Source organism: Anomaloglossus baeobatrachus, chromosome 2 (genome assembly GCF_048569485.1).
Source record: "Anomaloglossus baeobatrachus isolate aAnoBae1 chromosome 2, aAnoBae1.hap1, whole genome shotgun sequence".
Classification (NCBI taxonomy): domain Eukaryota; kingdom Metazoa; phylum Chordata; class Amphibia; order Anura; family Aromobatidae; genus Anomaloglossus; species Anomaloglossus baeobatrachus.
This window is the reverse complement of record NC_134354.1, coordinates 101,003,158-101,031,123: the sequence shown is the minus strand read 5'-3', so window position 1 is coordinate 101,031,123 and position 27,966 is coordinate 101,003,158. Positions and strand designations below refer to the sequence as shown.

Genomic DNA, 27,966 nt, shown 5'->3' with positions numbered 1-27,966 from the left:
TTATTATTACTTATCAGGTTGGCTTTGTATTGGGTCGTGAGGCCAGGGATAATACCAACAAAACCCTTATTCTTATGGCGCGGGCTAAGGCCAGAGGTCTCCCTACGTGCCTTCTCTCCATTGATGCAGAGAAGGCCTTTGATAGAGTCAGCTGGGAGTTTGTGATGGCCTCTCTGCGGCAGGTGGGACTGGGAGACAAATTCATTGAAAGGGTCTCTTCCCTTTATAGGAATCCCTCTGCCAGGGTCAAAGTCAATGGGTTTCTCTCATCACCAATTGCAATACATAATGGTACACGTCAGGGGTGCCCCCTTTCCCCCCTACTTTATGTCCTGGTTATGGAACACCTTGCCGTGGCCGTCAGAAACAATTCCAGTATCCACGGGATAGGGGTGGGGGTTGGAGAATGCAAGGCAGCTCTTTACGCAGATGATCTACTTCTGTTCATTTCACAGCCTCGCCTTTCCTTCCCCTCGCTTATTCAAGAGTTTGAAAAATTCAGTCACCTCAGCAACTTTAAGGTCAATTACTCCAAATCCGAGGCATTAAACATATCTCTCCCTGATGCTGAGGTGGATCATATCAAGAAAAATTTCCCCTTCAAGTGGCAGGACTCCGCCATTACTAACAGTCCCCATGGATCTGTCAAAACTATATCAGCTTAACTACCTTCCCCTTCTGAACAGGACAAGAAAGGATCTTACCTCATACAATAGTAAAAGACTATCCTGGTTTGGACAAATAAATGTTATCAAAATGGACGTTTTGCCTCGCTTTTTGTACTTGTTCCAGACGGTCCCCTTGGTTCCTCCTGCGGCCTTTTTCTCCAGCCTGCAGTCAGTTATCACGCGCTTCATGTGGGGAGGTAAGCGCCCGAGGATAGGCTTCACTATCCTTTGCAGACTTAAAAGCCAGGGGGGGGGCTGGATTGCCCAACCTTAAACTCTATCATAAAGCGGCTCTACTGATGCGATTACTAGATTGGCAATATCATGGGGCCACAAAGCAGTGGGTAAGCCTAGAAGAAATGGACCACGAGATCCCCTTGCGTTACCTCCCTTGGATTAGCTCGGGCTCCAGGGGCCAGCCTCTCTCTGAGGCTGATCTCTTGAGGGCGACATTGAGGGCGTGGGATTTAGAAACCAAAAGGGGTCGTCTGTCCAGGGGGTGCGGTCCCCTCTCCCCTATCTTTTCAAACCCAGATTTTGCCCCGGCAGTTGGGGCCGATGTTTTCCTGTGCCGGAGGAGGAGTGGGGACGTGTGCTTCTTTCACATACTCCAGGGATCCCCATTGCCCACATACGACTTGCTCTCTGCCTCTGCCTTGGGAGGGGCCATACCCTGGTTTAAATACTTCCAGATCAGGTCTTTCTTGACCGGATCAGGCCGGGAGGCACTTTATGCTGCCCCCCCCCTCCTCGTTTGAAAAGCTCTTTCTTTTGGAAGAGGCTCCGGGACATACCCTGTCCCTTATCTATAACCTTTTGATCCAGAAGGGGGATGTGGACGAGCTCAAATTTGTGGGGGGATGGAGTAGAGACTTGGGCGTGACTATCCGGGTTGAGGAATGGAGGACTGCTTTTCTTTTCACTCACAAATTCTCTAGGGCTTGTTCGGTCCAGGAAAAGGGTTATAAAATTCTCACCCGCTGGTACCGCTGCCCTCATGCCCTACACGCAATCTTCCCTTCAGTGTCAGACAGATGTTGGCGGTGTAATCACGAGAGGGGGGATATGTTGCATATATGGTGGAGCTGTAGCCTCATTAAGCCTTTTTGGAGTGGGGTCTTCTCGGCATACAATAGCATTAGTGGGGAGGCCCTCTCTGGTTCTCCACAAATCGCTCTCTTATCTATACTACCGGGGTCTGTTAAATCTCAGAAAATGGGACTATTGCGGTTTTGCCTAGCGGCTGCCCGAGCCGTGATCCCCAGACACTGGAGGTCCACCCGTGCCCCCGCCTTGGATGAGTGGCTTGAGGAGATGGCCTCCCTTTACAGAATGGAGAGTCTCACTGCTGAAATTCAGGACGCTACTGAAAAATTTATTAAGATCTGGAGTCCCTGGGTCATTTTTTTGGATTCTCCAGACTTCAGGTCCCTCTTTGGGGCGAGTTGAGACTCTACCTAGATTTTTCCTGCTAGTTATTCCCGGCCCTTTCTTGCCCTTCCCCATGATCCTTTTCCCCGTCATCATTCACTTTGTCTACTTCCCTCTTTCTTTCTCTCTTTATTTCTTTTCCTTCGACTGACCATTATGTGCCTCTATGGTATGAATGGTAAATCTTTGCTGTTTATGGTATAGTTTATGGATTTTATACTTTTATAATGGTTCAAGACAGAATGATATAAATGTTCTTAAATGTTCTTTATTGTAACAAACTGTATATGGCTGCAACCATGCAAAGCCTTTCATGTTTCATTGCATTCTTGGTTTGTTTTTTTTTGTTTTGTCTCTATTTGGGGGTTTGTCTTGGTCTGCAGCCCTGCTTATTGTAACCAACCTTAATTTTTCAATAAAAAAAGAGATTAAACATAAACTCGTCAAAGAGTTGGATATTGACTAAAAGGGCCACATAATATGGTGGTTATGGAGGTCTCCTTAAAAAGAGCCACTCCTTGGCTAGGTCCTTCCCGGAGGGATACCTGGCTAGTTTCTGTGTCGAGACTCCTAACAGAGGCTCCACGGACCTTTTTGATTTGCAAACCTGTTACTTTGTCATTTGGCAGACAAATGTGACTTTGTAGTGGTAACATACTGTATATATACATATTTTAGAGAGAGAAAGCGAGCAAGAGAGAGAGAACTCATCAAAATGCACAATTTCACCTGCTTTGGAGGCAGAAATGGGTCCCCTTACCTCTTAAGCGGGCTTTACACGCTACGATATTTTTAGCAATTGCTAGCGATATCGTACGCAAAAGCACCCGCCCCCGTCGTGCATGCGATATCGTGTGATTGCTGCCGCAGCGAATATTATTGCTACGGCAGCGTCACACGCACATACCTGGTCAGCGGCGTCGCTGTGACTGCCGAACAATCTCTCCCTCACGGGGGAGGTGCGTTTGGCGTCACCGCGACGTCACTAAGCGGCTGGTCAATCAAAGCGGAGGGGCGGAGATGAGCGGGACGAACATCACGCCCACCTCTTTCATTCCTCATTGCGGGCGGGACGCAGGTAAGGTGATGTTCCTCGCTCCTGCGATGTGTGCTGTCGCAGGAACGAGGAACAACATCTATAAACAACCATTAACAATTTTTGGTTTTAGGACGACCTCTCCATGGTGAACGATGTTCACCACTTTGGAGGACGTTTCAGGTCGCTGGTAAGTGTTACACGCTGCGATACCGTTAATGACGCTGGATGTGCGTCATTAACGACGTGACCCCGACGATAAAACATTAACGATATGGTAGCGTGTAAAGCCCCCTTTAGGCCTTTGTGGTTGCTTGCGGCAATGATATATCTGCCCCTAGATACACATATTTATATATGTATACACATATACACACATATACATGTAGAGATCACTAAAGGAGAAAACGGAATATGACAATAGCAAACCTGCCTAACAAACTAAACAACAGTAATTGTCTCCAGGTATGAATAACATAGACAATATATGAGTGATAGGATCGCTGTAATGTGTGAGCGGTCCCCTGGCCGGACTTTATTAGAGCCCAGTTATAAATACAATGCTCAGACAGCGATGCTCTCCCCACTGATAAGTCTCAGGAAATGAATGTCTCCCCGAGCGTTGCCCCTTATCTTCTATACGCCTGGCATTAATACCTTACTAATAAAAAATGTGATATTAAGTAAGCAAAAGGGAAAAAGGAAAACCGATAGCATCAAGCGCTGAATCTGTTAAAAGCACGGTGAGCAGGAGGTCTTATTACCTTGTATTTCATCCTTTTTGCTCTACACACTTTAATAAAGAGTTTGTATAACATCCGTCAATGCGGCTGATGAGCCGGGGCACGGCGCGGTGAACAAAAGCCAGAAAGTTTGAAGATTCTCATTGAAAATAATAAAATTATTAGATTATTGGGCAGGGTATGTTTTCATAAAAGAAAGAAAAAAAAGATCTGTATAGCCATACATATATGTAATCAAAAAGTAGGGGGGGGGGAGATATGGAGCACATGTATAAATGCTAAAGTGCCCCATCGCAGAAGAAGCCATTTAAAACAATAAGGATTTGATGTTTTCACGAAGCATACTCTTTTATTTGGAATAACGCAATATATATGTAACTCGTATGTTTAGTTTAGCAAATGTTGTTTTTAATGATACCCACCAGTGCTGGCAAATAATGTCGGTGCCCCTCTAATACTTCTATATGCCGTAATCGGGCATGTACACGTGCAGTCGTGGATGCATTGAATTCCTTGTGAATCTGGCTTGCATGGATAAACAATAGCCAATCCAAAGGATCAATGGAGCAGTCTTAACCAATGAGGAGACAGGAGGTGTGTCTCAGACTACATCAGACTACTGTACACACTGTAGATAAACAGTAGTCATAGCTCTGCCCTAATTGAGCTTAACAAAAAAGGCAGTCACACAGCAAGAGCTGAAGAAAGTAAACAGGATGAAAATATCCAATATACTGACTTACTATAGGCACAGACTTACCTAAGTCTAAATGCCATACTATACTCCGTATTCCATGTGAGTGGGTGTGTAACAATGACTTTGGGATAGTGGGGAACCGGGGCTCCTAAGCTGTCTCTTAAGCGAGGGGTCCCTATGCTATCTCTATTCTCAGGGATGCTCCTAATGGTAGAGAAAAAATTAAAGGTTGCAAGCAGACTAGCAAAGATTTACTCTTGCTGGCCTGCCTATGAATTTGCACACAGCAGATCGATGCCCGAGTCTGCAAACTCTCCGGGTCACCCTGTGCTCTGTGTGACCTGGAAGTGGCTTTTACAATGTACAGTAAGTCAAAGGAAAGTCAGAATGAGGCTCCATAGACTTACACTGTAAAAGAGACTTCTGGTTCACGCAGAGAGTATAGGGAGAGCCGGCTAATTGCAATTGTAGTGATGTGATTCAGGAGAGGAGCAGAACATCGCTGAACATTGGAGAGTAGCGATAGGAGAGTATATTAACACACTCACACATTACATACGCACATTTCATTGATAAAAACCTAATGGAATTGCTTCTTTAAGAACAGCACAAAGTCTTCCAGACATGGAATGAAAAAGTTGGTGATATAGTGGAATATCTATTTTTTTCCATTATTCAGAAATGACCCAGATGCTGGACAAAGAGTGATGCTCAACTTGTCTCTTCAGAATTTCCCTTAGGTATTTGATTGGGGTCAGATAAGAAGACATACTTTGTCACTAAATAATCAACCTGTTCTTCTTCAGAATTGCAATAGCAGCCTTAGATGTGTGTTTTGGAACATTGTCATATTGGAAAACTGCACATCTACCAAAGGCACGGGGTGATAAGAGCATCTTCTCTTGCAATATAGAGCAGTACGTCTGTGAATTCATGATACCATCAATGAAATGTAACTCCCTGACACCAGCAGCTCTCATGTAGCCCACCATAAAGACACTGACACAAACACGTCTTGCAACACTATACAGTCTCATTACTGGGTCTTGGCAAATTGCAGGTTGGCTTTTTTGTGGATAGGCATTAGGAGAGGCTTCCGTCGTAGAGGCCACCTATGAATGCCATTACACATCAGGAGAGGCTCCTGTTTAACTTTTGTGCTCGATTTGGATGTCCCTGTGAGATGGTTTCAGTACCATCGTTCTTACATTTTTCTATTACTTATGCTACAGTCTTCTGACAGATAAGTAAACATTTATGTGAGAAAGGTGAAGGCTACAAGAAGATCAGCAAAGAAATTATTTCCTTTGTCATGTATTGTGACATTTCTTTTCCATATGGTGCTATTGCTGACAGCATGAAATTGGAAGGGCTTTTCTTGTTAATTAAAACCCTTTTATAGTCACTTGTTTCCTGGAAACCTATTTGATGAATAATTTGACATACCTTGATAATTATAATTTTGTAGTCTAAACTTTAGCTTTGCCCCTAAGATTTTCATTGGCGTGTACAAATATTTTGACCGCCCAAATTAATAAATCTTGTTTGCAGTCAATGGTGGGAGTATTTTGTAGTATCGTATACATAGAAAATGTTGATTCTGAAAGGAAAATAAAGGTTTTCTGACAAATGTTGGAGTGCACTCATTTATGCTGAGCACTGTATATTATTTACACTTTACATACACAAAGAAATATTTATAAGGATAGAGTTGTTTCATCCAAGTTTTTTTTTTATTGAATACTGCCCAATACGTGACAAGAATTGTTGGGAGGGTTTCTTGATGAGCTTTGTGTTAAAACAGCAAAAATGTGTCGGGGTTCCTGCACATTTTCTTACACATGTGTCCCACATCAGTATGGTCATGGAAATTATACCCCAATATCAGGGGTTCTGCACTTGCATATGGTGTACAATTTTTTTTTTGTGTGGTTTCGCTTCGGAATGGGGTTTCATGTTATTTTTTTGATGAATCTGGTAGCTTTGGCCCATGCAACACTAATTAGGTTCCATGCCTAATAGAAGACATATCAAATACCTTACAGTAGAATCAGGTGGTACTAGGGTCCTTCAAGTATCAACTTATACCTGAATGTATCAAATCTTCATTTGTGAGTATCTCGAAATTTGAGGTTTGAAGTTAGAATTTTGTTTATAATTGAAAATTTTTTTTACATTTTTTTTTTTTTTTATAAACCATCTTTTATTGAAAATAAATCGTTATACATGTACAGTGTATAAAATTAGATGCAATTTTGGAATATCAGATATAGCGTCAATTATTCAAATTATAAGACAGTGTTTTCTTAACTAACCTAATAAATCTAGAACTCCCACAAACCCTTCCCAACCCTCCCTTTTCCCCTTTCCCCAGGCACAAAACATATTTGTAGTAACCTCTTAGCTAAGCCTAACCGGTGTGGTGCTTGCAATGAGTTGTCTCATATACCAGTCGGTAAATTGGAAGCATTCGTGTTTTTACATTCTTGACTTTTAATTTGTAAATATGACATTCTATCTCCTGTGATAATGCAGGTACAAATTAGCTTATGGCTTTCATTGAAGTGGCAGGGTGGTAGTATGCTATTGAGGGTAAGCACACACGGCGAGAAAAACGGAGAGAGTGAAATGCGATAAGAAAATCGCATTCCACCTGGACCTATGTTACTCTATGGAGCCGCCCCCATGAGAAATTTTTTAGTTAGCCCTAATCGGACCGAGAAAACAATCGCAGCATGCTGCGGGTGGAATCCGATTCGTTTTCACTCGCACCCATATACAGTTAGGTCCAGAAATATTTGGACAGTGACACAATTTTCGCGAGTTGGGCTCTGCATGCCACCACATTGGATTTGAAATTAAATCTCTACAACAGAATTCAAGTGCAGATTGTAACGTTTAATTTGAAGGTTTGAACAAAAATATCTGATAGAAATTGTAGGAATTGTACACATTTCTTTACAAACACTCCACATTTTAGGAGGTCAAAAGTAATTGGACAAATAAACCAAACCCAAACAAAATATTTTTATTTTCAATATTTTGTTGCGAATCCTTTGGAGGCAATCACTGTCTTAAGTCTGGAACCAATGGACATCACCAAACGCTGGGTTTCCTCCTTCTTAATGCTTTGCCAGGCCTTTACAGCCGCAGCCTTCAGGTCTTGCTTGTTTGTGGGTCTTTCCGTCTTAAGTCTGGATTTGAGCAAGTGAAATGCATCCTCAATTGGGTTAAGATCTGGTGATTGACTTGGCCATTGCAGAATGTTCCACTTTTTTGCACTCATGAACTCCTGGGTAGCTTTGGCTGTATGCTTGGGGTCATTGTCCATCTGTACTATGAAGCGCCGTCCGATCAACTTTGCGGCATTTGGCTGAATCTGGGCTGAAAGTATATCCCGGTACACTTCAGAATTCATCCGGCTACTCTTGTCTGCTGTTATGTCATCAATAAACACAAGTGACCCAGTGCCATTGAAAGCCATGCATGCCCATGCCATCACGTTGCCTCCACCATGTTTTACAGAGGATGTGGTGTGCCTTGGATCATGTGCCGTTCCCTTTCTTCTCCAAACTTTTTTCTTCCCATCATTCTGGTACAGGTTGATCTTTGTCTCATCTGTCCATAGAATACTTTTCCAGAACTGAGCTGGCTTCATGAGGTGTTTTTCAGCAAATCTAACTCTGGCCTGTCTATTTTTGGAATTGATGAATGGTTTGCATCTAGATGTGAACCCTTTGTATTTACTTTCATGGAGTCTTCTCTTTACTGTTGACTTAGAGACAGATACACCTACTTCACTGAGAGTGTTCTGGACTTCAGTTGATGTTGTGAACGGGTTCTTCTTCACCAAAGAAAGTATGCGGCGATCATCCACCACTGTTGTCATCCGTGGACGCCCAGGCCTTTTTGAGTTCCCAAGCTCACCAGTCAATTCCTTTTTTCTCAGAATGTACCCGACTATTGATTTTGCTACTCCAAGCATGTCTGCTATCTCTCTGATGGATTTTTTCTTTTTTTTCAGCCTCAGGATGTTCTGCTTCACCTCAATTGAGAGTTCCTTAGACCGCATGTTGTCTGGTCACAGCAACAGCTTCCAAATGCAAAACCACACACCTGTAATCAACCCCAGACCTTTTAACTACTTCATTGATTACAGGTTAATGAGGGAGACACCTTCAGAGTTAATTGCAGCCCTTAGAGTCCCTTGTCCAATTACTTTTGGTCCCTTGAAAAAGAGGAAGCTATGCATTACAGAGCTATGATTCATAAACCCTTTCTCCGATTTGGATGTGAAAACTCTCATATTGCAGCTGGGAGTGTGCACTTTCAGCCCATATTATATATATAATTGTATTTCTGAACATGTTTTTGTAAACAGCTAAAATAACAAAACTTGTGTCACTGTCCAAATATTTCTGGACCTAACTGTAAGTCTATGGGTGCAAGAGAAACATTGCATTGCACACGTATTACACCGGTGTAATGCAAGTGCAGTGCAAGAATCGCATCAGCTGACAATGGAGGAGATGGGCAGATTAGTCCCTCATTCTCCTCAGCAGCACACACGCCAGCTCCTCCGCGGCTGTGCTGTGATCGCAGTACAGTGGCATGACACTCGATGACAGTCCAGAAGAGCGGGAGCCGAGTGTCACGCGATTAGACTTGCATTAATGCCCCAACCTAACCTGCAGACTAACCCCATATCTGCAGGTAATAGCGTTCTGTCACATGACAGTTTCTCTATAATAAAGATTTCACGTGAAAGCAACAATGGAGGGAAAGGAAATGAAAGTTCCCACTACCAATCCACATAAAATTCCAGCCCCTGAAATGATACTTTACCAAAAAACTGAGCAGATTAAGTTTCTTATTTCACCCAGCTTTCCTGGGAAAGTTAAGGCCCTCATACACAATAGACTAATGTCGGTCGAACCTCACAATATCAGAGGCACCGTCTGACTGATATTTGGGGTGATGTTGATTGTTCATGTCCAACTTCGGACTGACGATTGCATTCTTCTTACAAAGATAAACCAGCGGCTGATGTATCAGTCATAGAGAACACAAAAGAGTATGGGACAGTAGGCTGAGATGACCGTGGGAGACACAATCAGCCAAAGCATCGTTCGTCGAACAGCCATGTAATGTGTATAGTCAGCTTTACACCTTCCCTACAATATCACCAGCTGCGTGTGCACACATGATTAACATCTGAGAATCAGATAGAACGAAAGAAAGTTCTGCAGATTGCAACGTTCTTGGACAAAACCCAAGGATGATTGCACCGCGTTGTCTCATTTAGTGGAAGTGTTTATTGACGTTTTCTTCTGTGAATGAGCTGGAATTTGATCCCATTCACTAGAATTTGAACTTAGTACAAACAATCAACTCAGATACAGCCCTGATGTAACGCACATTGATCCGTTTCATTGTGATATTTCTATTTCTACAAATAAACAGAACAACAACGTGTATAAGAATTTACAGCAGCGTATCTCCCAGGCACAATGGATGACAGCTTGCTGTATAACATTTGTACAGTTGGTGAGTGCAGAGCAGGCTGTCAGAGTGCCGGGCAATTATTACGCTCTCAGTTTAGTTTTTACCTGTAGCTGTGCTTCCAATAAACTAGTCTAACATTATTTATAGGGGTTATCCACTATTTGGACAACTCCTTCTCATTCCTCATGTTCGTCCCAGAAAAATAAATAAGCCTATACTCACCTCCCGTGTGGCCGTGGTTCTAGCGATGTCTGAAGTCACATTCCTGGGACCCACGTGACATTGTTATGACGCGCAAGCCTCGCAACCAATCACCGCCGGCTTCCTTCTCTACGCCTTCAGACAGTTGAGCAATAAGTCAGTACAGCGCTCACATCCTGCTCAAATGTACGAAGGCGGGGAGAAGAAAGTCAGCACTAAATGGTCACCAAGCTCACGTGTCATAACAATGTCATGAAGGCCCTGAGAATGCGACCTCAGACATCGCTGGAAACACGACCGCTCCGGAGGTTAGTAAAAGCCGATTTATTTTTACGGGGAAGAACAAAGGGAAATAGTAGGGATTGTCTATGTAGTAGAAATTCCCTTTAAAAGCTATAAACCTGCGTATTACCACTATATCCAAGTAAAATTAGATAACATGGGGTGGTCCAACAGTTTAGGCTACCTCCCTTGAGAAGAATACCAATCCAGATGTCAGATTGACCACGCACACATGGAATCCAGATGTCAGATGGCCACGCACACATGGAATCCAGATGTCAGATGGCCACGCACACATGGAATCCAGATGTCAGATGGCCACGCACACATGGAATCCAGATGTCAGATGGCCACGCACACCTGGAATCCAGATGTCAGATGGCCACGCACACCTGGAATCCAGATGTCAAATGGCCACGCACACCTGGAATCCAGATGTCAGATGGCCACGAACACCTGGAATCCAGATGTCAGATGGCCACGCACACCTGGAATCCAGATGTCAGATGGCCACGCACACATGGAATGCAGATGTCAAATGGCCACGCACACCTGGAATCCAGATGTCAAATGGCCACGCACACCTGGAATCCAGATGTCAGATGGCCACGCACACCTGGAATCCAGATGTCAGATGGCCACGCACACCTGGAATCCAGATGTCAGATGGCCACGCACACATGGAATGCAGATGTCAGATGGCCACGCACACATGGAAGCTCTTAAGTTTCCAAAAGTTTGCTTCAATGGAGAATACACAGCAAGCACAGCCGGGTACATCTCAGGTAAAAGCGAGATTCTAGAATAATAACTGTGAGCTGCTCTCTCACTATTTTAACAAGCATCTTAGGTTATGATCTATAGATATCTAACTTTTATTAAAGTGGTTGTCCACTACTAGGACAATTCTTTCTCATACCCAATGTCTGCACCCATTAAAATAAAAAAAAGCCTTCACTCACCTCTGCTGTCGACGCTGTTCCATCAATGTCAGAACTCATTCTTACTTACCGTTAATTACTTATATGACGAAGGTGAGGACAGAGACGCCGCCGTGATTGGGCATGGAACTCACGATAACCTCACATGAGCCCCTGTACCGGCAGCGGAGGAAAGATAAGCTTTTTTTATTTTAATGGGGGAAACATGACAAATGAGTAAGATTTCTCAAATCTCATTCACATGATGCTTTTTTTCTTTGCATATTTTGACTATTAATGCATTTTTTTCAAATCTGCAGCGTCAATTCTTTCACAATTTTTTTCAGTGTTTTTCACCAGTCAAATTAATACGCAAGAATGAAAATGCAAATAAAAATGCAGTGAAACCATGCATACTATACGCTGCATTTTTCATGCCAAGAGGCAGTGTTTTTAGTGCAGAGAAAAAAAAACACTGCAAAAACTCAACATGTGAACATACACACAATAGTTCGGTTGACAATGTGTGAGGCCAGCATTAAATCACCGCAAACTCAGGCAGTAATTAATCTCAGAGTAGAATTTTTGATGATTATGCAAAAATTGCACCAAAATAAAATGTCCTCGTACTAAAATACACAATTTCAAGTAAAAAAGAACAAAACAAAAACAAAAGCTTTCACAATTTTAATTTTCCGGGTAATAGCAACTCATATTCAGCTCCAGTTCAGTCACTAAGTGTTCCTGACAATGTACAGATCTACATAAGCCGTTAGGGATATGTAACAATTAACTATGATTACTCCGGTAACATTACGTTTCTTAGCAATGTGCGCTAAGGACGTCATATGCTGGGTTTTCTCTTGAAATAAACACTACGCTTGGCTTTGTGGGCTTTAGAAACGTCCCAGCTTTGGAAGAATCCCAAATAATGAATCACCTTTGTTATGACAAAGCAGTATCCTTCTAGGGCTATGGGGCTTTAGAAAGGACCTCTGCCCCCCGAACCCGCTATACTTTAGTGAAGAACAAGTGGATAAGAAAATGTCAGATTACTAGATTCTCCCATAACATCAACATGACAAGAAAATAGCTATTATGTAACGCTAGGCTTCCACACTACGGCTGAAGCTGCGCCTACTTGCGGTGGCGAATGGCCGAACAATTCAGCAGGTAAGCAAAGATATTGTGCACCATTGAGCCCCGAAGGGGACAGCTGCAGCGTGAAAGTCCAGCTTTACTCGGCAGATTTGATGCTACACATATGTATCTCCGAAATAAAAAATATTAGTAGACAGCTGAGGGCTGCAGCCCGTAGTTGTCTGATTACCTACACTGGTTATCAAAAATAGGTGGGACCCCTTGTCATTTTTTTAATTTGATCCCTATACTTTTTTGTTCGCATGGCAATTATCCTGCTGTTAACCTCACTTAGCTTCCTTTTGCAAGACCTAGCCCTTCTGGCCATTTTACAGCATCAAAGTTCGGGGCCTCATTTACTTATATGGAGTTCAGGGTCAAGTTCAGATCCCATACCAGAAGGAAGCCAGTAGCGGCACAAGTGGGCTCTAGGCTGGTAGGAGGGGTGTACCAGCGGCACAAAGCAGCCACCATTATTCTCCTGGCGTCGGACTTCAGGAAAATGTCACCGGAGGCGGTGCATGTGCAGATTGAGATCTTGGTTTTACGTGCCGCCCTCCGGCACCATTTTGGAGTGTGTCTTTTGCTCCGGTGCATCTTCTAGTCCGAAAAATACAATACATATTTTTCACTAAAATGTTGTTTTAGCGCCAAGTTTTTAATTTTTATAAGAGCTAATAAGAAAAAATAGACCACACAATTTGTTGTGTAATTTTTCCTGAGTGCGCCAATACCCTGCACTACTAAACTACTTTTGAGATACAGAGCAAAGCTGAAAACGGAAGGAGTGCCATACTGGACTTTAGAATTTGCTGGAATGGTTTGAGAGTGCCATGTCAAATCGGCAGAACCCCTGAGCTGCCAGAACAACAGAAATACCCCACAAGTGACCCAATTTTTCAAAATGCACCCCTTAGTGAATACATCTAGTGATGCAGTGAGAATACTGACACCACAAGTGTGTCACAGAAAGTTATATCATTCTGTTGTGAAAAAACAATAATTGCATTTTTATCAATAAAATACAATTTTAGCCCCAGATTTTTTCATTTTCACAAGGTGAAATTGCTAAAAAAAAAGGCCCCATAATTAGCTATACAATTTCTGCTGAACATGGCAAAATCCCATTTAAGGCTTATAGTACTGTTATGCCACATGGCAGGGCTCAGGAGGGAAAAAGTGCTGTTTGACTTGTGCGGTGTAGATTTTTCTAGAATAGTGTGGGCTCCACTTGCAGAGCCATTCATGTACCTAAAGAGTGGAATCCCCCTCAAGTGACCCCTTATTAGAATTTACAGTATTCTCTATGGATGTCTCTCAGTATTCATCTATGGATGTAGTGACTATTTTTACCTTATGGACGTTTTTGCAAAAACAACCACAGAGTGAAAGCTGGGAAGTGAAAATTGCAAATATGTAGTGTTCAATGCATTGTAGTGCCCAATATATTATGCCCAGCTTGTGCTTCTGGAGCCACGCAAATGTAAAATAAATTATAGCTCCTCACTACAGTAATGTCAAACATGTGGTTTAGGCACATTGTGGGGCTCAGGAGGGAGAGAGGCACTTGGATTTAGGAGAACAGATTTAGCTAGATCTCTTTTGGTGAGAGCCATGTCGCTTTTCCATTGCCTTTGCGCTACCATTAAGTTTGACACCGCCAATATTTCTGTTAACAAGTGACGGAGACAAGTGGGGACTTGTTTTTTTGTGGGTTGAGTTGACGTTTTTATTTCTACTAATTTTGTGCACATAACATTTTTTGATCACTTCCTATTTATAGTAAGCAGAATGAACAAAAACAGCAATTGAGGAATTGTTTTTTGGGAGGTTTTTTTTTTTAAGCCATTCCGCATGTGGTGAAAGTGAGAAGACAGCTTTATTCCTCTGTTCAGTACGATTATAGCAATGCCATATTTATAGGTTTTAAGGGTTTTTTTTACTGGTTTTGCACAATAAAAACTATTCTATAGAAAAAAAATTGTTTTTGCATCGCTAAATTTTGACAGCTATAAGTTTTTTATTGTTCTGCTGAAGTTGTTTGGTGGCGTATTTATTTTGGGACAAGATGACATTTTCAGCAATAACATTTTTATTTACATTTGTCTTGTTGATCGTGGTTTATTCTCCTTTTTGTTTGGCGGTTTTATGAAAAAGCAGAGTTTGACAGTTTTTTGGGGTTTTTTACGATGCTCGCTGAAGGGGTTAAATAATGTGACCGCTTCATAGGTTGGGCTCCAGGTGTGGTGATACCAAATAGGTTCACTTTTTTAGTTTTTTTACCCATAAATATACGTAATTATTGGTATAAGATTATTTATTTTTTCTTTTTGTGATTTTGTTTATATATATATATATATATATATATATATATATATATATATATACACACATATATATACATACACACATATATATATATACTATATATATATATATATATATATTATATATATATACACACACACACATACATATATTTACATCTTTTTGTAAACAGTTTTTATGTTTTAATTTAGTCCCTCTATGGGACTTTAACTTTCATTGCTGTGATTGCTGATGCAATGCATTATGATGCACCCCAGCATTGCAATGCATTATACTGTACCTGTCAGGACAACCATGGCAAACAATCTAGCCCACGTAATAACACCGAAAGCAGCAGTGGAAACTAAACGCTTGACCCGATTAGGCTAAGAAAAGCACAATATAAACATCTAAAAAAAATATATATAAAAATATATATTTATTTTACAACAAACTACAGCGAGGGGCAGGGGGTTTTCCGAAACTGGAAAAACCACTATTAGTTTGTCTGAGGATACTTAGGTTTTAGTGCGGTTTTTTTGGTGCAGTTTTGTCACAAATTTGCATGTCTATCTTTATGCCAGCAAAGTCTATGAAAATTCTGAAGTGTTGTGCGCACGTTGCTTATTTTTTTCCTTGCAGATTTGGTGCAGAAAATAAACTGCAGCACTGTCATTGTTGGTGCGTTTTTCCCTGCGTTGTACAGCCCTTTTACCCACTGACTTTATTATAAAAAAAACGCATGGCGGGAAACACACCAAATGCGTTCTTTGGTGTGTTTTTCTACCAAAAGGTGAAAATTTCTGCACCAAGTACGGTTATGTGCACATAGCCTAAAGGTCTAAAACCAAACTCAGATCTCCATTTGCATACAGCCGTTTTGCGGTTCTTGCCCATTTATCAGTGTAAGAAAACTAGTTGGTTGGATGAGAAACTTTAAATGGGCCTAGAGAAGAAACGTCTCTCCTTAAGAAAACTTCCAAGCTGTTATAGGTAGTATTATAGGTGATGTAATGTGCCTTATTAAATACAAATGCAAATTGCCTGTTCTCAGACAAAGAAAATAAGGACTTTAGTGCCGCCTATACCACTTTTAGCCCTTAGAAGCCTGGTAGTACAGTACTTGCTTAACGAGAACAATCCGTTCTGTGACTGTGCTTCTTAACCAAGTTACTCGTTCGGCAGAGCAAGATTTCCCATAGGAAATCATTGCAATGCAGACAATTCGTTCCACAACTTGTTAGATGTCCCCTCCTGGTCCCCTATTGTGCCATTCCACACACACACAAACGCGTACAAACGCGTACAAACACATACAAACACATACAAACACATACAAACACATACAAACACACACAAACACACACAAACACACACAAACACGCATGCACACGCACATATTATATGCTCACCTTACCTTCCGTTCCATCGCCGGTTTCCTGGGACTTGCTGTTCTTTGGTACGGGGCCGAGCTGTGTATCGGGTTACCATAATGACGAGGGCGGAACTTCCGTGGCCAGAGCGCTGACGTCAAAGGCAGAGCCGCTTGCCTCTGATTGGCCAGCACGCTGCCTTTGAGTAGCGGTAACAGGAAGTTCCTGCTTCGTCGCTATGGATGCCAATGCACAGCCTGGAGTGGAGCGGAGAACTACAGTACCCAGGAGGCCGGCGATGAAATGGAAGGTACACATTATATGCTCACCTTACCTTCCGTTCCACTGCCGGCCTCAATGTACTTGTAGTTCGCCGCGAGGACGTCGCAATGTACCCGGGAACTATAAGAACCATAAGGCTGGCGGTGGAACGGAAGGTAAGGTGAGCATAATACTGTGTGTGTGCGTGCTGTGTGTTTGTGTGTGTTTTGTGCGTACATGTGTGTGTTTGTGTGGACTGCAAGTGCGGGTTAGAGCGTGGTGGATGTACGGAACCGGAAGTGTGTGCGGTGAGGATTTTGCTCACACAGCAAAGCTTTCTCGTAAACCGGGTTACAAATTTACAGAAAGTTTTGCTTGTTAAGCGAAATTCTCGTTAAGTGGGTTACTCGTTAAGCGAGGTACCACTGTATATAGTGACAAGGTATCAGGTGAGGCACAACCCTAATATCTGACTGTTACTAGCTTGTTTCTCTTACCTCTTCATCAGAATCATCTGCGAATGCTGAATGTTTGGGTGCATATACATTTTTCTGTTGCAGTTTCTTGGGAAGAATAAGCCCATACCTGTGAAATACAGGATCCAGATGTAAATATTTGGTAGTAACTATACACTAGCACATAAATATAGTCCATTTCACAATCAAAGTCTTAAACGTCTTCAAGACATTTTCTTAGAAAACACAAAATGCTGAGCAAGTACAAACAGGCTACTAGATTGTGCTGGAGAGTACATGAGTTGTCTGTAGTAGCCTAGCCTCAGAAGAGAAAAGCTGGCTATGCTCATTCCTCAAAGTTCCCAATAAGGGTACTTTCAAACTTGCATTGTTCGGCAGCCGTCGCAATCCGCCACTTTGGGAAACAGCGCAATCTGTTAACGAGCGTGCGCTGTTTCCCTTAGAGTTGTATTGACGACGCATTGCGACGGATGGCTATGCGTTTCATCCGCCGGGCGGAAAGAACGCAGAATGTAGCGTTTTTCTGCGCTTCCCAGAGCGTCAAAAAAACGTAATGTGCAGGATTCCGTCGGCGTCCGTCGTTTTTATAAGGGAAGCCTATGGTGGTGGAATCCGTCGGCATCCGTCATTTGACGGATTCCTGTGACGGATCCGTCTTTACAAAACTGAGCATGCCCAGTTGAGTAAATCGCTGAAAAAAAAGCTTGATTGGATTGCGTTGTTTTGCAGGAACCATCGCATCAGTTGTGCCACTATATGCGACGCATCCGTTACATCCATCACACAACGCAATGCGACGGATGCCGCGCAACGCAAGTGTGAAAGCAGCCTAACCTGCCTTGTTCTGTATTTGAACATCACTGATTTGTGTCTTGTGACCAGTCGAAAAGACGATGAATCTAGAAATGTGAACTTGTACATTCAAGTGGGTGCCCTGCTCGATGCTGTATGCCACAGTGATGTCCTGTGTGTCTTCACCCACCTGTTGTCCTATATACTGTTCTGTACAATATGGGCACTCTAGCTGAAGTGTTGGATTTGTCTGACTCACATCATCTCTTTTCCTACCACTTTCGGGTATGTTCATACATTGCATTTTTTCAGCATGTTTTTATTTCTGTACCAAAAACCAGAGTGGTGGCAGGAAAACTGCTGAATGCAATAAACATGTTTTTTAAGTGCAATTTTCACCTATTAAAATGCATGGGTGAAAAATTCACGTAAAAAAAGGGATTAAAAACACTGAAAGAATTGACATGCTGAGTTTTCACCAAAACCCAGCAGGGCTTAAAATACGCTTAGGAAAAGAAAAAATGTAGAGTATGCATAAGGTAATTTAGGCAGCAAAAATGCTGCAAAGATGCCACATGTGAACATACTCTTAAAGGTGTTGTACAGGTTGGGGTTAAAGTCTGCAGTCACTCTATGTGACTGTAGACTTGTGCATGCAGTCAGGATTTTCCAGTGCCGGTGCCACAGTTATTCAATTTGCATATATGCAGTTACGTGCCGACTAGATGTGCGTGGCTTTGCACAATGCAAGTGAATGGCCCAAGGCCAAACATGTCTAGTTGGAATGTGGCTGCAAGTATGCAAATAGCTCATTTACTGTCTCAGGCTAGCGCCACACATCCGTGCTGCCGGCACGTGTTTGTCATTTTTTACACGTACCGGCGACACGGAGACACGTTAACCAATGCTACCCTATTGTAGCAGGCACACACACGTAAAACCACACGGAACGTGTGTCCGTGTGCGTTTGTACGTGTGTGCGTTTTTCAAAGCGCTGACATGTCAGTGTTTTCTCCCGCAGCACGGGTGTCACACGGCCCGCACCCGTACCACACGGGTGTAGTGTGGATGCGGTCCCGTGTGACACGCGCCGGAGAAAACACACATGTCAGTGAAAAAAAACCAAAACATTAACTCACCTTCTCCAGCCCTCCTGTCTCTGCCGCTGCTGCCTCTTGCTGCCGACCGCCGCTCATTATTCTCATTGAATATTCACTTCAATGCCTGGCAGCAGCAGCAGCGGGGAGACGCGAGGGCTGGAGACCGAGGATCAGCACCACGGACAGCAGCGCGGACATCAGGAAGGACCAGGTGAGTATGTTAATTACCGGTTCTACGTGTGCTATCGCGGATAGCACACGTAGAACACACGTGTCACGCACGTACCAGAGACACGTACTTACCTGCACGCAACACGCAGGGAAAATACGTGTCTCTCGGCACGTGCGTGAATTTCACGTGAGTGTGGCAGAAGCCTCAGCCTGTTCCGGGGCCAGAGAATCCGGACAGAGCGCACTATTAGGGCTCATACTTTTGCAGACTGACTGCAGGTTTTAGCCACCAGGCTGACGAACCCATTTCAACATTATCACATCATTTTTTGTTTCCTATAGAGGCGTCATTGGATACTTTAGGCTACGTTCACATTCACAATCTCTCTCTCCATTAGGGTACTTTCACACTTGCGTATTTTTCCTTCCGTCACAATCCGCCCTTTTGGAAAACAGCGGAATCCGTTAACGGATTCCGCTGTTTCCCATAGACTTGTCTGGAGGACGGATTGTGCCAAAAGTACCTGCGCTGCTGACGCTGTGTTGCGTCCTTCGGGCGGAAGGAACGCATCATGTAACGATTTTTGAGCGGCGGAATTTTTTTTAAATCACAGAAACTTTATTTTGTCTCTCGGTGGCCGAACGTTCAGCTGAGCGCCCGGCAGCCGGCATGTGAGACCTCTCAGCTGAGTGCCCAGCCGCCGGCATGTGAGAGCTCTCCGCTGAGCGCCCGGCCGCCGGCATGTGAGAGCTCTCCGCTGAGCGCCCGGCCGCCGGCATGTGAGAGCTCTCCGCTGAGCGCCCGGCCGCCGGCATGTGAGAGCTCTCCGCTGAGCTCCCGGCCGCCGGCATGTGAGAGCGCTCAGCTGATCGCCCGGCCACCGGCATGTGAGAGCGCTCAGCTGAGCGCCCGGTCGCCGGCATGTGAGAGCGCTCAGCTGAGCGCCCGGCCGCCGGCATGTGAGAGCGCTCAGCTGAGCGCCCGGCCGCCGGCATGTGAGCGCTCAGCTGAGCGCCCGGCCGCCGGCATGTGAGCGCTCAGATGAGCGCCCGGCCACCGGGTGATCAGCTAGTCGTTCACAATAGTCTACTGCCGGTACAACTGTAAAAAAAGAAAAAAAAATGCTTTCCGTTGTTTTGTAAGGCTAGTTTCACACTTGTGTTGAACGGCATCCGTTGCATTGCGTTGTGTGACGGATGCAACGGATGCGTTGCATATAATGGCACAACGGATGCAACGGATGCCGTTCAACGCAAGTGTGAAACTAGCCTTTACACTGTTCTTCTACTGAAAACATGTAACCAACGGAATCCGTTGTTTATGAACAATCCATTGTATTTCTTGGCACACGTTCTTCAACGCATCAGTCCCATGCGTCACGCGAGACCATTAGACCAGTGGAAATCTGTGCTTTGGTCTGATGAGTCCAAATTTGAGATCTTTGGATCCAACCACCGTGTCTTTGTAGAAAAGGTGAACGGATGGACTCTACATGGCTGGTTCCCACCGTGAAGCATGGAGGAGGTGTGATGGTGTGGGAGTGCTATGCCGGTGACACTGTTGGGGATTTATTAAAAATTGAAGGCATACTGAACCAGCATGCCTACCACAGCATCTTGCAGAGGCTATTTCATCCGGTTTGCGTTTAGTTGGATCATCATTTATTTTTCAACAGGACAATGACCCAAAACACACCTCCAGGCTGTGTAAGGGCTATTTGACTAAGAAGGAGAGTGATGGGGTGCTACGCCAGATGACCTGGTCTCCACAGTCACCAGACCTGAACCCAATCGAGATGGTTTGGGGTGAGCTGGACCGCAGAGTGAAGGCAAAAGGGCCAACAAGTGCTAAGCATCTCTGGGAACTCCTTCAAGACTGTTGGAAAACCATTTCCGGTGACTACCTCTTGAAGCTCATCAAGAGAATGCCAAGAGTGTGCAAAGCAGTAATCAAAGCAAAAGGTGGCTACTTTGAAGAACCTAGAATATAAGACATATTTTCAGTTTTTTCACACTTTATGTATTTCATTCCACATGTTTTAATTCATAGTTTTGATGCCTTCAATGTGAATCTACAATTTTTAGAGTCATGAAAATAAAGAAAACTCTGTGAATGAGAAGGTGTGTCCAAACTTTTGTTCTGTACTGTATATAGTGCCATAAATTCCACAGCACCGTAAAGAAGTCATCACTGTCCCCATTGGGGCTCACAACCTAAATTAACCATCAGTATGTCTCTGGAGTGTGGGTGAAAACCAGAGGAAACCCACACACACAGGGAATGTATAAACTCCCTATACATGTTGTCCTGGGTGGGATTTGAACCCAAGACTCCAGTGCTGCAATGTTAACAACTGAGACACCATGCCGCCCCTAACTTTATATTAAAGGGAACCAATCACCAGGATTTTTGTATATAACCTAAAGCCAGTGCTATACTGGCACTATCAGGCTGATTCTCTACATACCAGTAGTGGTCAGCTAGGATATACAGGTTTTGAAATCCAAGATACTAAAGTTTAGAAAAATCGGCAGCTTCTTGATTGACAGCAGCTGAGAATCAGATAATATCTGGGGGGGGGGGGTATTCATACTTATCCCCCTCCTCCTGTTAAAATTAGCATAAGTATTATAGTATCAATTTACTTTTCACTAGCAGGACCTGTGTGAGGTCATACCCATGTGACCAGAAGGGACGGGGCCTCAGCCAAAAAAACTGAAATCAGGAAGCAACATTTTTCTGTTGGCTGAGGCCCCACCCCCTTCTGGTCACATGGGTATGACCTCACACAGGTCCTGCTAGTGAAATATTAAATCGATTGTATAATACTTATGCTAATTCTACCAGGGGGAGGGGATAACTATGAATATATTATCCGATCCTCAGCTGCTGTCACTCAAGCAGCTGCTGATTTTATAATCTTTACTTTTGTGGATTTCAAAACCTAAAAGCTGACAACTACAGGTATGTATAGAATCAGCCTGATAGTGCCAGTATAGCACTGGCTTTAGGTTATGTATGAAAATCCTGGTGATTGGTGCGATTAAAGTGAATCTCTCTCTCCTTACTTGCAGAAGGTTGACTGTCTAAAGTAGAGTTACAACTTGCCGCCCACCATGTCACGTCAACTTTCTGTATAGTTTTTCCCATGTCAGAGGGAAGAAATGAAGCACAAAGCTCAGGAGCAGGGATCAGCAATCACAAATAAAGCAGTGTGCAACAAGATCTGGATCCTCCATACATCCAGAGAATAGGATTCCTTGACCCCCGTTTACCCTTCCAGACAAGCATACGTGGGTTATGATGTTGGCTGCATATGTATGCAGCTCTCCCTATTCTATGTTAATTTCTTCATGATCGGGCTATTTTCCGGTTTCGTTTCTTTCCTCCCTCTCATCCAAGAACCATCATTTTTTTTTATTTTTTTTTCTGTCCACATAACTGTATAAGGGCATGTTTTTCAAAGGACAAGTTGTACTTTTAAATGACATTCATTTTATAATGTGATGCATTGGAGATCAGGGAAAAATCCAAATGCGTTGAAATTGCAAAAAAAAAAGTCAAAATTTTACAATAGTTCTTACCTTGTTTGCTATACGATAAAACTGACCTGGCAAAATTATTCTCCAGGTCAGTATGATTACGCAGATACCAAACATTTATAAGATCAGATAACAAAAATATATTGGTTTTTTTTAATTGCTTTCTTGTTAATGAGCCAAAGAGGGGTGATTTGAACTTGTATATTTTATCACATTTTTTTTTTCACTTTTTGCTATACTTGTTAGTCCCCTTAGGGAGCTTGAACCTGCAATCATCTGATCACTTGTACAGTACATAGGAGTGCATCAGCACTGCTATGTATAGCTAAAATTGTGCTGTTTCTATTTGTCTTAGTTAAAACTGTTATTTAATGTTTTTCATGCTTGTCTCTGCTGCCATCTACTGGTCAGACCTTTCAGCTCCTCTGTTTCTTTTGTCCAGCCCATGGGAGTATCTGATGACCCTCTTGCATCACATCCTGGTGTGTGCATTCCAAACCAGAGTTTGTGAGAACAACATCCCTTATTGGAGCTACTAGGAGCAAAGTCTTCTGACCACGTAGTAGCTTCAGAGGCAAGCATCGCAGGAGAATTACAATGCCAAGTACTTGGATTACTGCACTCTGCATGTCCTAACCTTTGGAGAAAATAAACCACCATTGTTTCATCTCAGCATGTGCATGTTTCACTCTGGAGCGCTCTAGTCCTGTCTGCCCCACCTATAGGAAAAACGAAGGTAAGATTCTCACAACCTCTCACAACTACGCACCTTCCATCACCTTTAAGTGGGGACAGAACAAAAATCATGGTCTCCTATGAATGCCAACTAAATACTGGCTTTTATAGGAGAACCATCATGATAATCACAGAGGTCTTCAGCAGACCCCCAGTTGTCATGGCAACCCACTGGTGCCCCATGATCAGGTCCCGTGGAATGACGCACCCACCCAACACGCATTTAATGGAGCTATCAGTGATTGACAGGCCCATATAAAAGGTTAACAGCCTGTCGCTGTTAGAGGCACATGATGGCTAAATAATTCAGCCATCATCTGCTTGGCGGGCGACCCCGCATCAAAGTCTGGGACAGGGACACAATATATGATGTAAATGTATGTCATACATCGTGAAGGGGTTAAGAGAATAGTAAAATACAGCTAAATATTAGAACACCCATAATATTCAATGGAGAGAGTCACGTGTGTGCACGGTGTCTTCTCTGAAGTGGGTGAAGAGGACCCCCATTCTCTAGATATTTGGAAGTCCTAGTAGTGGAACCTATTAGCAGACAATTATGGCATCTACATTTGATATGCCATTAAATCTTAAAAAGGTAAAACCCCTTTAAGTTTTATTGTGGCCCTTGGAAACTGTTAAATCTGACAAAGTGGCCCTCAGACCAGGAAAGTTTGTGCACCCCTGGTCTAAAGAATGTCATTCCTGGCTAATGTTTCCAGTGCTGTGTTATCTGTACAGCCGTCTTTCATGTTATTACATTCAGATAACTTTAGTGACCGTTCTGCAGTCAGTTCTCACAATATATTGGTTTGGTTTGGTGTGAAAGGTAGGCTATTGCTGCCCCCTGCAGGATATAGTTAAAACCTTAGGGGCTAAACATATTTCCACCGAAGACAAAAATCAATGCAAGCTCCTATCACCACATTTGTGTCATGTCAGGGGCATGCGTGGAAACAAAATGTACACCACAAAGACAGGTCTGAAAAGTGTAATTCTCAGATAGGTAGGCACAAAACTGGATCCAGACATAAAAATGTCAATTGTGTCCTCTGCACATGTTTGACAAGTCAAGTTTTTATCTGGACAATAGTAGCATTAGGGCTCGTTCAGATGAGCAGTATGCACTACTCTGATTTTTCTGTTGTTTTAAGAAGGGGGGGGTTCAGACTAAACCATTAAAGTGTAATCATTTTAATTTTTATTTCATAAATCCATAGTACAGATGAAAATAAACTTGATAATATACAGTATCTTATCAGAAAAATCTGCTTCTTTCTCCTCCTGGAATGAGCATTTGCCCCCAATTCATTGGCAAAAACTGTAAATTCTATATTCAGTGAAAAGAGATTAACTGAAGTTTATAGCTCCACACTTCTGTTCCAAATTTCCAAATAAAATGCTAAATTTACTTTCATCTGAAAACAACACCTTGGACCACTGAGCAACAATCCAGTTCTTCTTGTCCTTGGCCCAGGTAAGACGCTTCTGGCATTGCCTATTGGTCATGACACAAGGAATGTGACAGTTGTAGCCCATGTCCTGGATACACCTGTGTGTTATGGCTCTTGAAGCTCTGAGTCCAGCAGCGTCCACTCCTTGTGAATCTCCTGCAATTTTTGAATGGCTTTTTCTTAACAATCCTAACAAGGCTGCGGTTATCGCAATTGCTTGTGCACCTTTTTCTAACACACTTTTTCCTTCCACTCAACTTTCCATTTATATGCTTGGCTACAGCACTCTGTGAACAGCCAGCCTCTTTAGCAATGATATTTTGTGTCTTACCCTCCTTATGGAGTGTGCCAATGACTACCTTCTGGACACTTGTCAAGTCAATAGTCTTCTCCATGATTGTGTAGCCTACTGAACCAGACTAAGGGACCATTTTAAATGCTTAGGTAGCCTTTGCAGGTGTTTGGTGGTAATTATTCTAATTTTCTGAGATAATGACTTTTGGGTTTTCATTGGCTGTAAGCCATAATCAACAACATTAACAGAAATAAACACGTGAAATAGATCACTCTGTGTGTATTGACTCTATATAATATATGCGTTTCCCTTTTTGTATTGAATTCCAGAAATAAATGGACTTTTTGATATTCTAATTTATTGAGATGCACCTGTATATATTCACACTGCAACCACTATTACATGGCAAGTCTAGTTCCAACACTAAAATTTTGGCCAAAGGAATGGTGTCCTTGATAAAACAGACAAATCTTCAGAAGTGTTACTTGTATACAGACTACTGCATTTTCAGATGTTGAAATCAAAACACCTCTCCCGTCTGGTCTGGCTGACGTACGCTACACTGGCCAAGTCATCTCTGGAAGGTCATCACTTTGGTTTATGTAGCGAATATGGGTGTACTATTCCTGGCTTTATAAACACAATGCTCATGCCAAAGAAGGCATAGTGACATTGTTAGGCCTAAGCCACACGACGAGAAAATCGGTGCGAGTGGAGTGCGATAAAACCTTGCATTCCACTCGGACCAATTCTAGCCTGTGTGTCAGCACCCATGAGCGATTATTTTCTCAGCCCTAATCGGACCGAGAAAACAATCACAGCATGCTGTGAGTGCAATGCCAGACTCTTTTCTCTCGCACCCATTCAAGTGAATGGGGCGAGAGAAAGATCGCACTGTACTTGTGGTACACCGGTGTACCATGCGTGCAGAGCAAGAATCCCAATAGCCGGCTACAGAGGAGAGAGGGAGAGAAATCCCTCCCTCCCCTCCTCAGAGCCGGCCCGCCCCCCGCAGCTGAGGTCCGCACGCACAGCCGGACCTCAGTCGCAAGGATACTAGCATGTCACTCTGCTCCTGCTGTGCTGCCATTTTGGCTCGAAAGATCAATGGTGGCAGAATGTGAGACTTTGGGAAGACCTGACCTGACAGATAACCCTTTAAAGTACAGTGGAACCTTGGTTTAAGAGTAACTTTGAGAGCGTTTTGCAAGACATGCAAAGCTTTTTACACATTTGTAACTTGGTTTAAGAGCAATGCTTTACAAGAAGAGCAAATACTCACCGTGCACACGTCTGGTTCTGTCCTTTCACCACGATCTGACCCGCTCTTGAGGTAATTTTCTGTACATATGTACTGTATACAGTATACCATTGTACAGTATATAGTATATAGCATATCTATCAATTTGCATTTGTGGATACAGTATTGTAGTTTCTTTCTGCTAACCAGTGCAGCACATTGCTTATACTGTACCTCTCGCACACCAACAATTCTATTGGAAGCTAAAGTGCAGTTTAATTTGTTTTATGTTTTTTACTGTACAGTATTTTGTATTAAACACCAAAAATCAGCTTTGGCAAGATGTGAATATAATGGGAATTAAATATGATAAGGTGGTCTCCTAGTATAAGGAAAAAAGATGCCACCACCCACTTATTCACAAATATAATGGATATTCTGATCTATACAGTCATGCAAACCAACTCACAAAAAGATCAGATAACAAATTTGATATAAGAACAATCTTTATTTATCAATAAAATATACATAAGAAAAAGAGGGGATGTAGCAACAGGGAGGATACACAAGGTGGCATACCAGAGCAGCTGGGAGCAGAGATATGTGCAGCGTTATAAAAGAGTCACCAAATAACCTTATTATAAGAAGAAGGGAAAGCCAGCATGTATTGATGAAGTATATTCAGGCCAAATCCCAAGATAAGACAATACAAAAGGCATCCGATGGTGACAATAAGGTATTAACAATGAGCACACATACTCACAGCTGGAATGGCGCCAAGTCCCATCCGACGCGCGTTTCAGCGTCAGCCTTCGTCAGGGAGGGGGGCGTGGCGACATACCGGCAGGGTAGGTGTATTTATATGGAAATCCAGTCAATCAATAATCGGATTAATTAGGCGGCGCATGCGCAGTGCAAGACGGCACTGAGCCCAAGCAGGAAGTACGCGTCATCGTCACTTAGCAACCGAAGTCATCCCACTATGAGTCACCGCTACACGTGACAACAAAGTCACGTGACGCGATGACATCAGGGGGGGCGAGCACGGAGCACGGACAATATAGATACGTCCACTGCGTGGGCGCTGTCCGGAGACCGCGCATGCGCACTAAATCCAGATGAAGCCAAGACATGAAGTATATTACAATCCGGTATTTATTTACCCAGAGAGAGTATATATATGTATTAATCAAAAGCGAGCAGGGAATGCATATGCATATTGATCAAAAAATAATAATAAAAGGTAATAGATGTTAATAAATATAATTCATTACTTTAAAATCCATAATTCATATATAAATAAATATTTGTGAAAAAGAAATATATGCACATACACATATATGTATGCAAAAAGGCATATATAATATAGTTATTAGACAATAAATACACATGCATATGTAACCCTGCAAGCTTATTAAGAATCTTTCATATACATGGAAAAGAAGAAACATTATAATAACAATAGAAAAAAAGGATGGGAGGGGGAGTAGAAAAATGTGAAAATGAGTGAAAACATAAGCTCACTAATGAAAAATGTGTATAGATAATGTGTGAGAAGAAGTTTTATCTGCAACCAGATATAACTATATGAAAAAA

The 27,966-nt window shown here is 42.8% G+C and overlaps 1 protein-coding gene across 3 annotated transcripts in view; it reads right to left on the bottom strand.

Moving 5' to 3' along the window:
- NSRP1 (nuclear speckle splicing regulatory protein 1) overlaps positions 1-27,966 on the bottom strand; it is a 98,314-nt gene that overhangs the window by 41,981 nt on the left and 28,367 nt on the right. The window contains exons 1-2 of one of the 3 annotated variants that reach the window (XM_075335238.1): positions 17,062-17,149; positions 11,575-11,657 (exon numbers count right to left, since the gene is read on the bottom strand). The exons of 1 other annotated variant lie outside the window; for it this stretch is intronic. Coding sequence is in view for 1 of the 2 variants with exons in the window: in XM_075335236.1 (XP_075191351.1) it covers positions 17,062-17,149 (88 nt within the window). In the remaining variant the exon portion in view is untranslated. Of the gene's footprint in view, positions 1-11,574; positions 11,658-17,061; positions 17,150-27,966 lie in introns of those variants that run through there. One more of the 3 variants, XM_075335236.1, reaches the window with a different exon arrangement.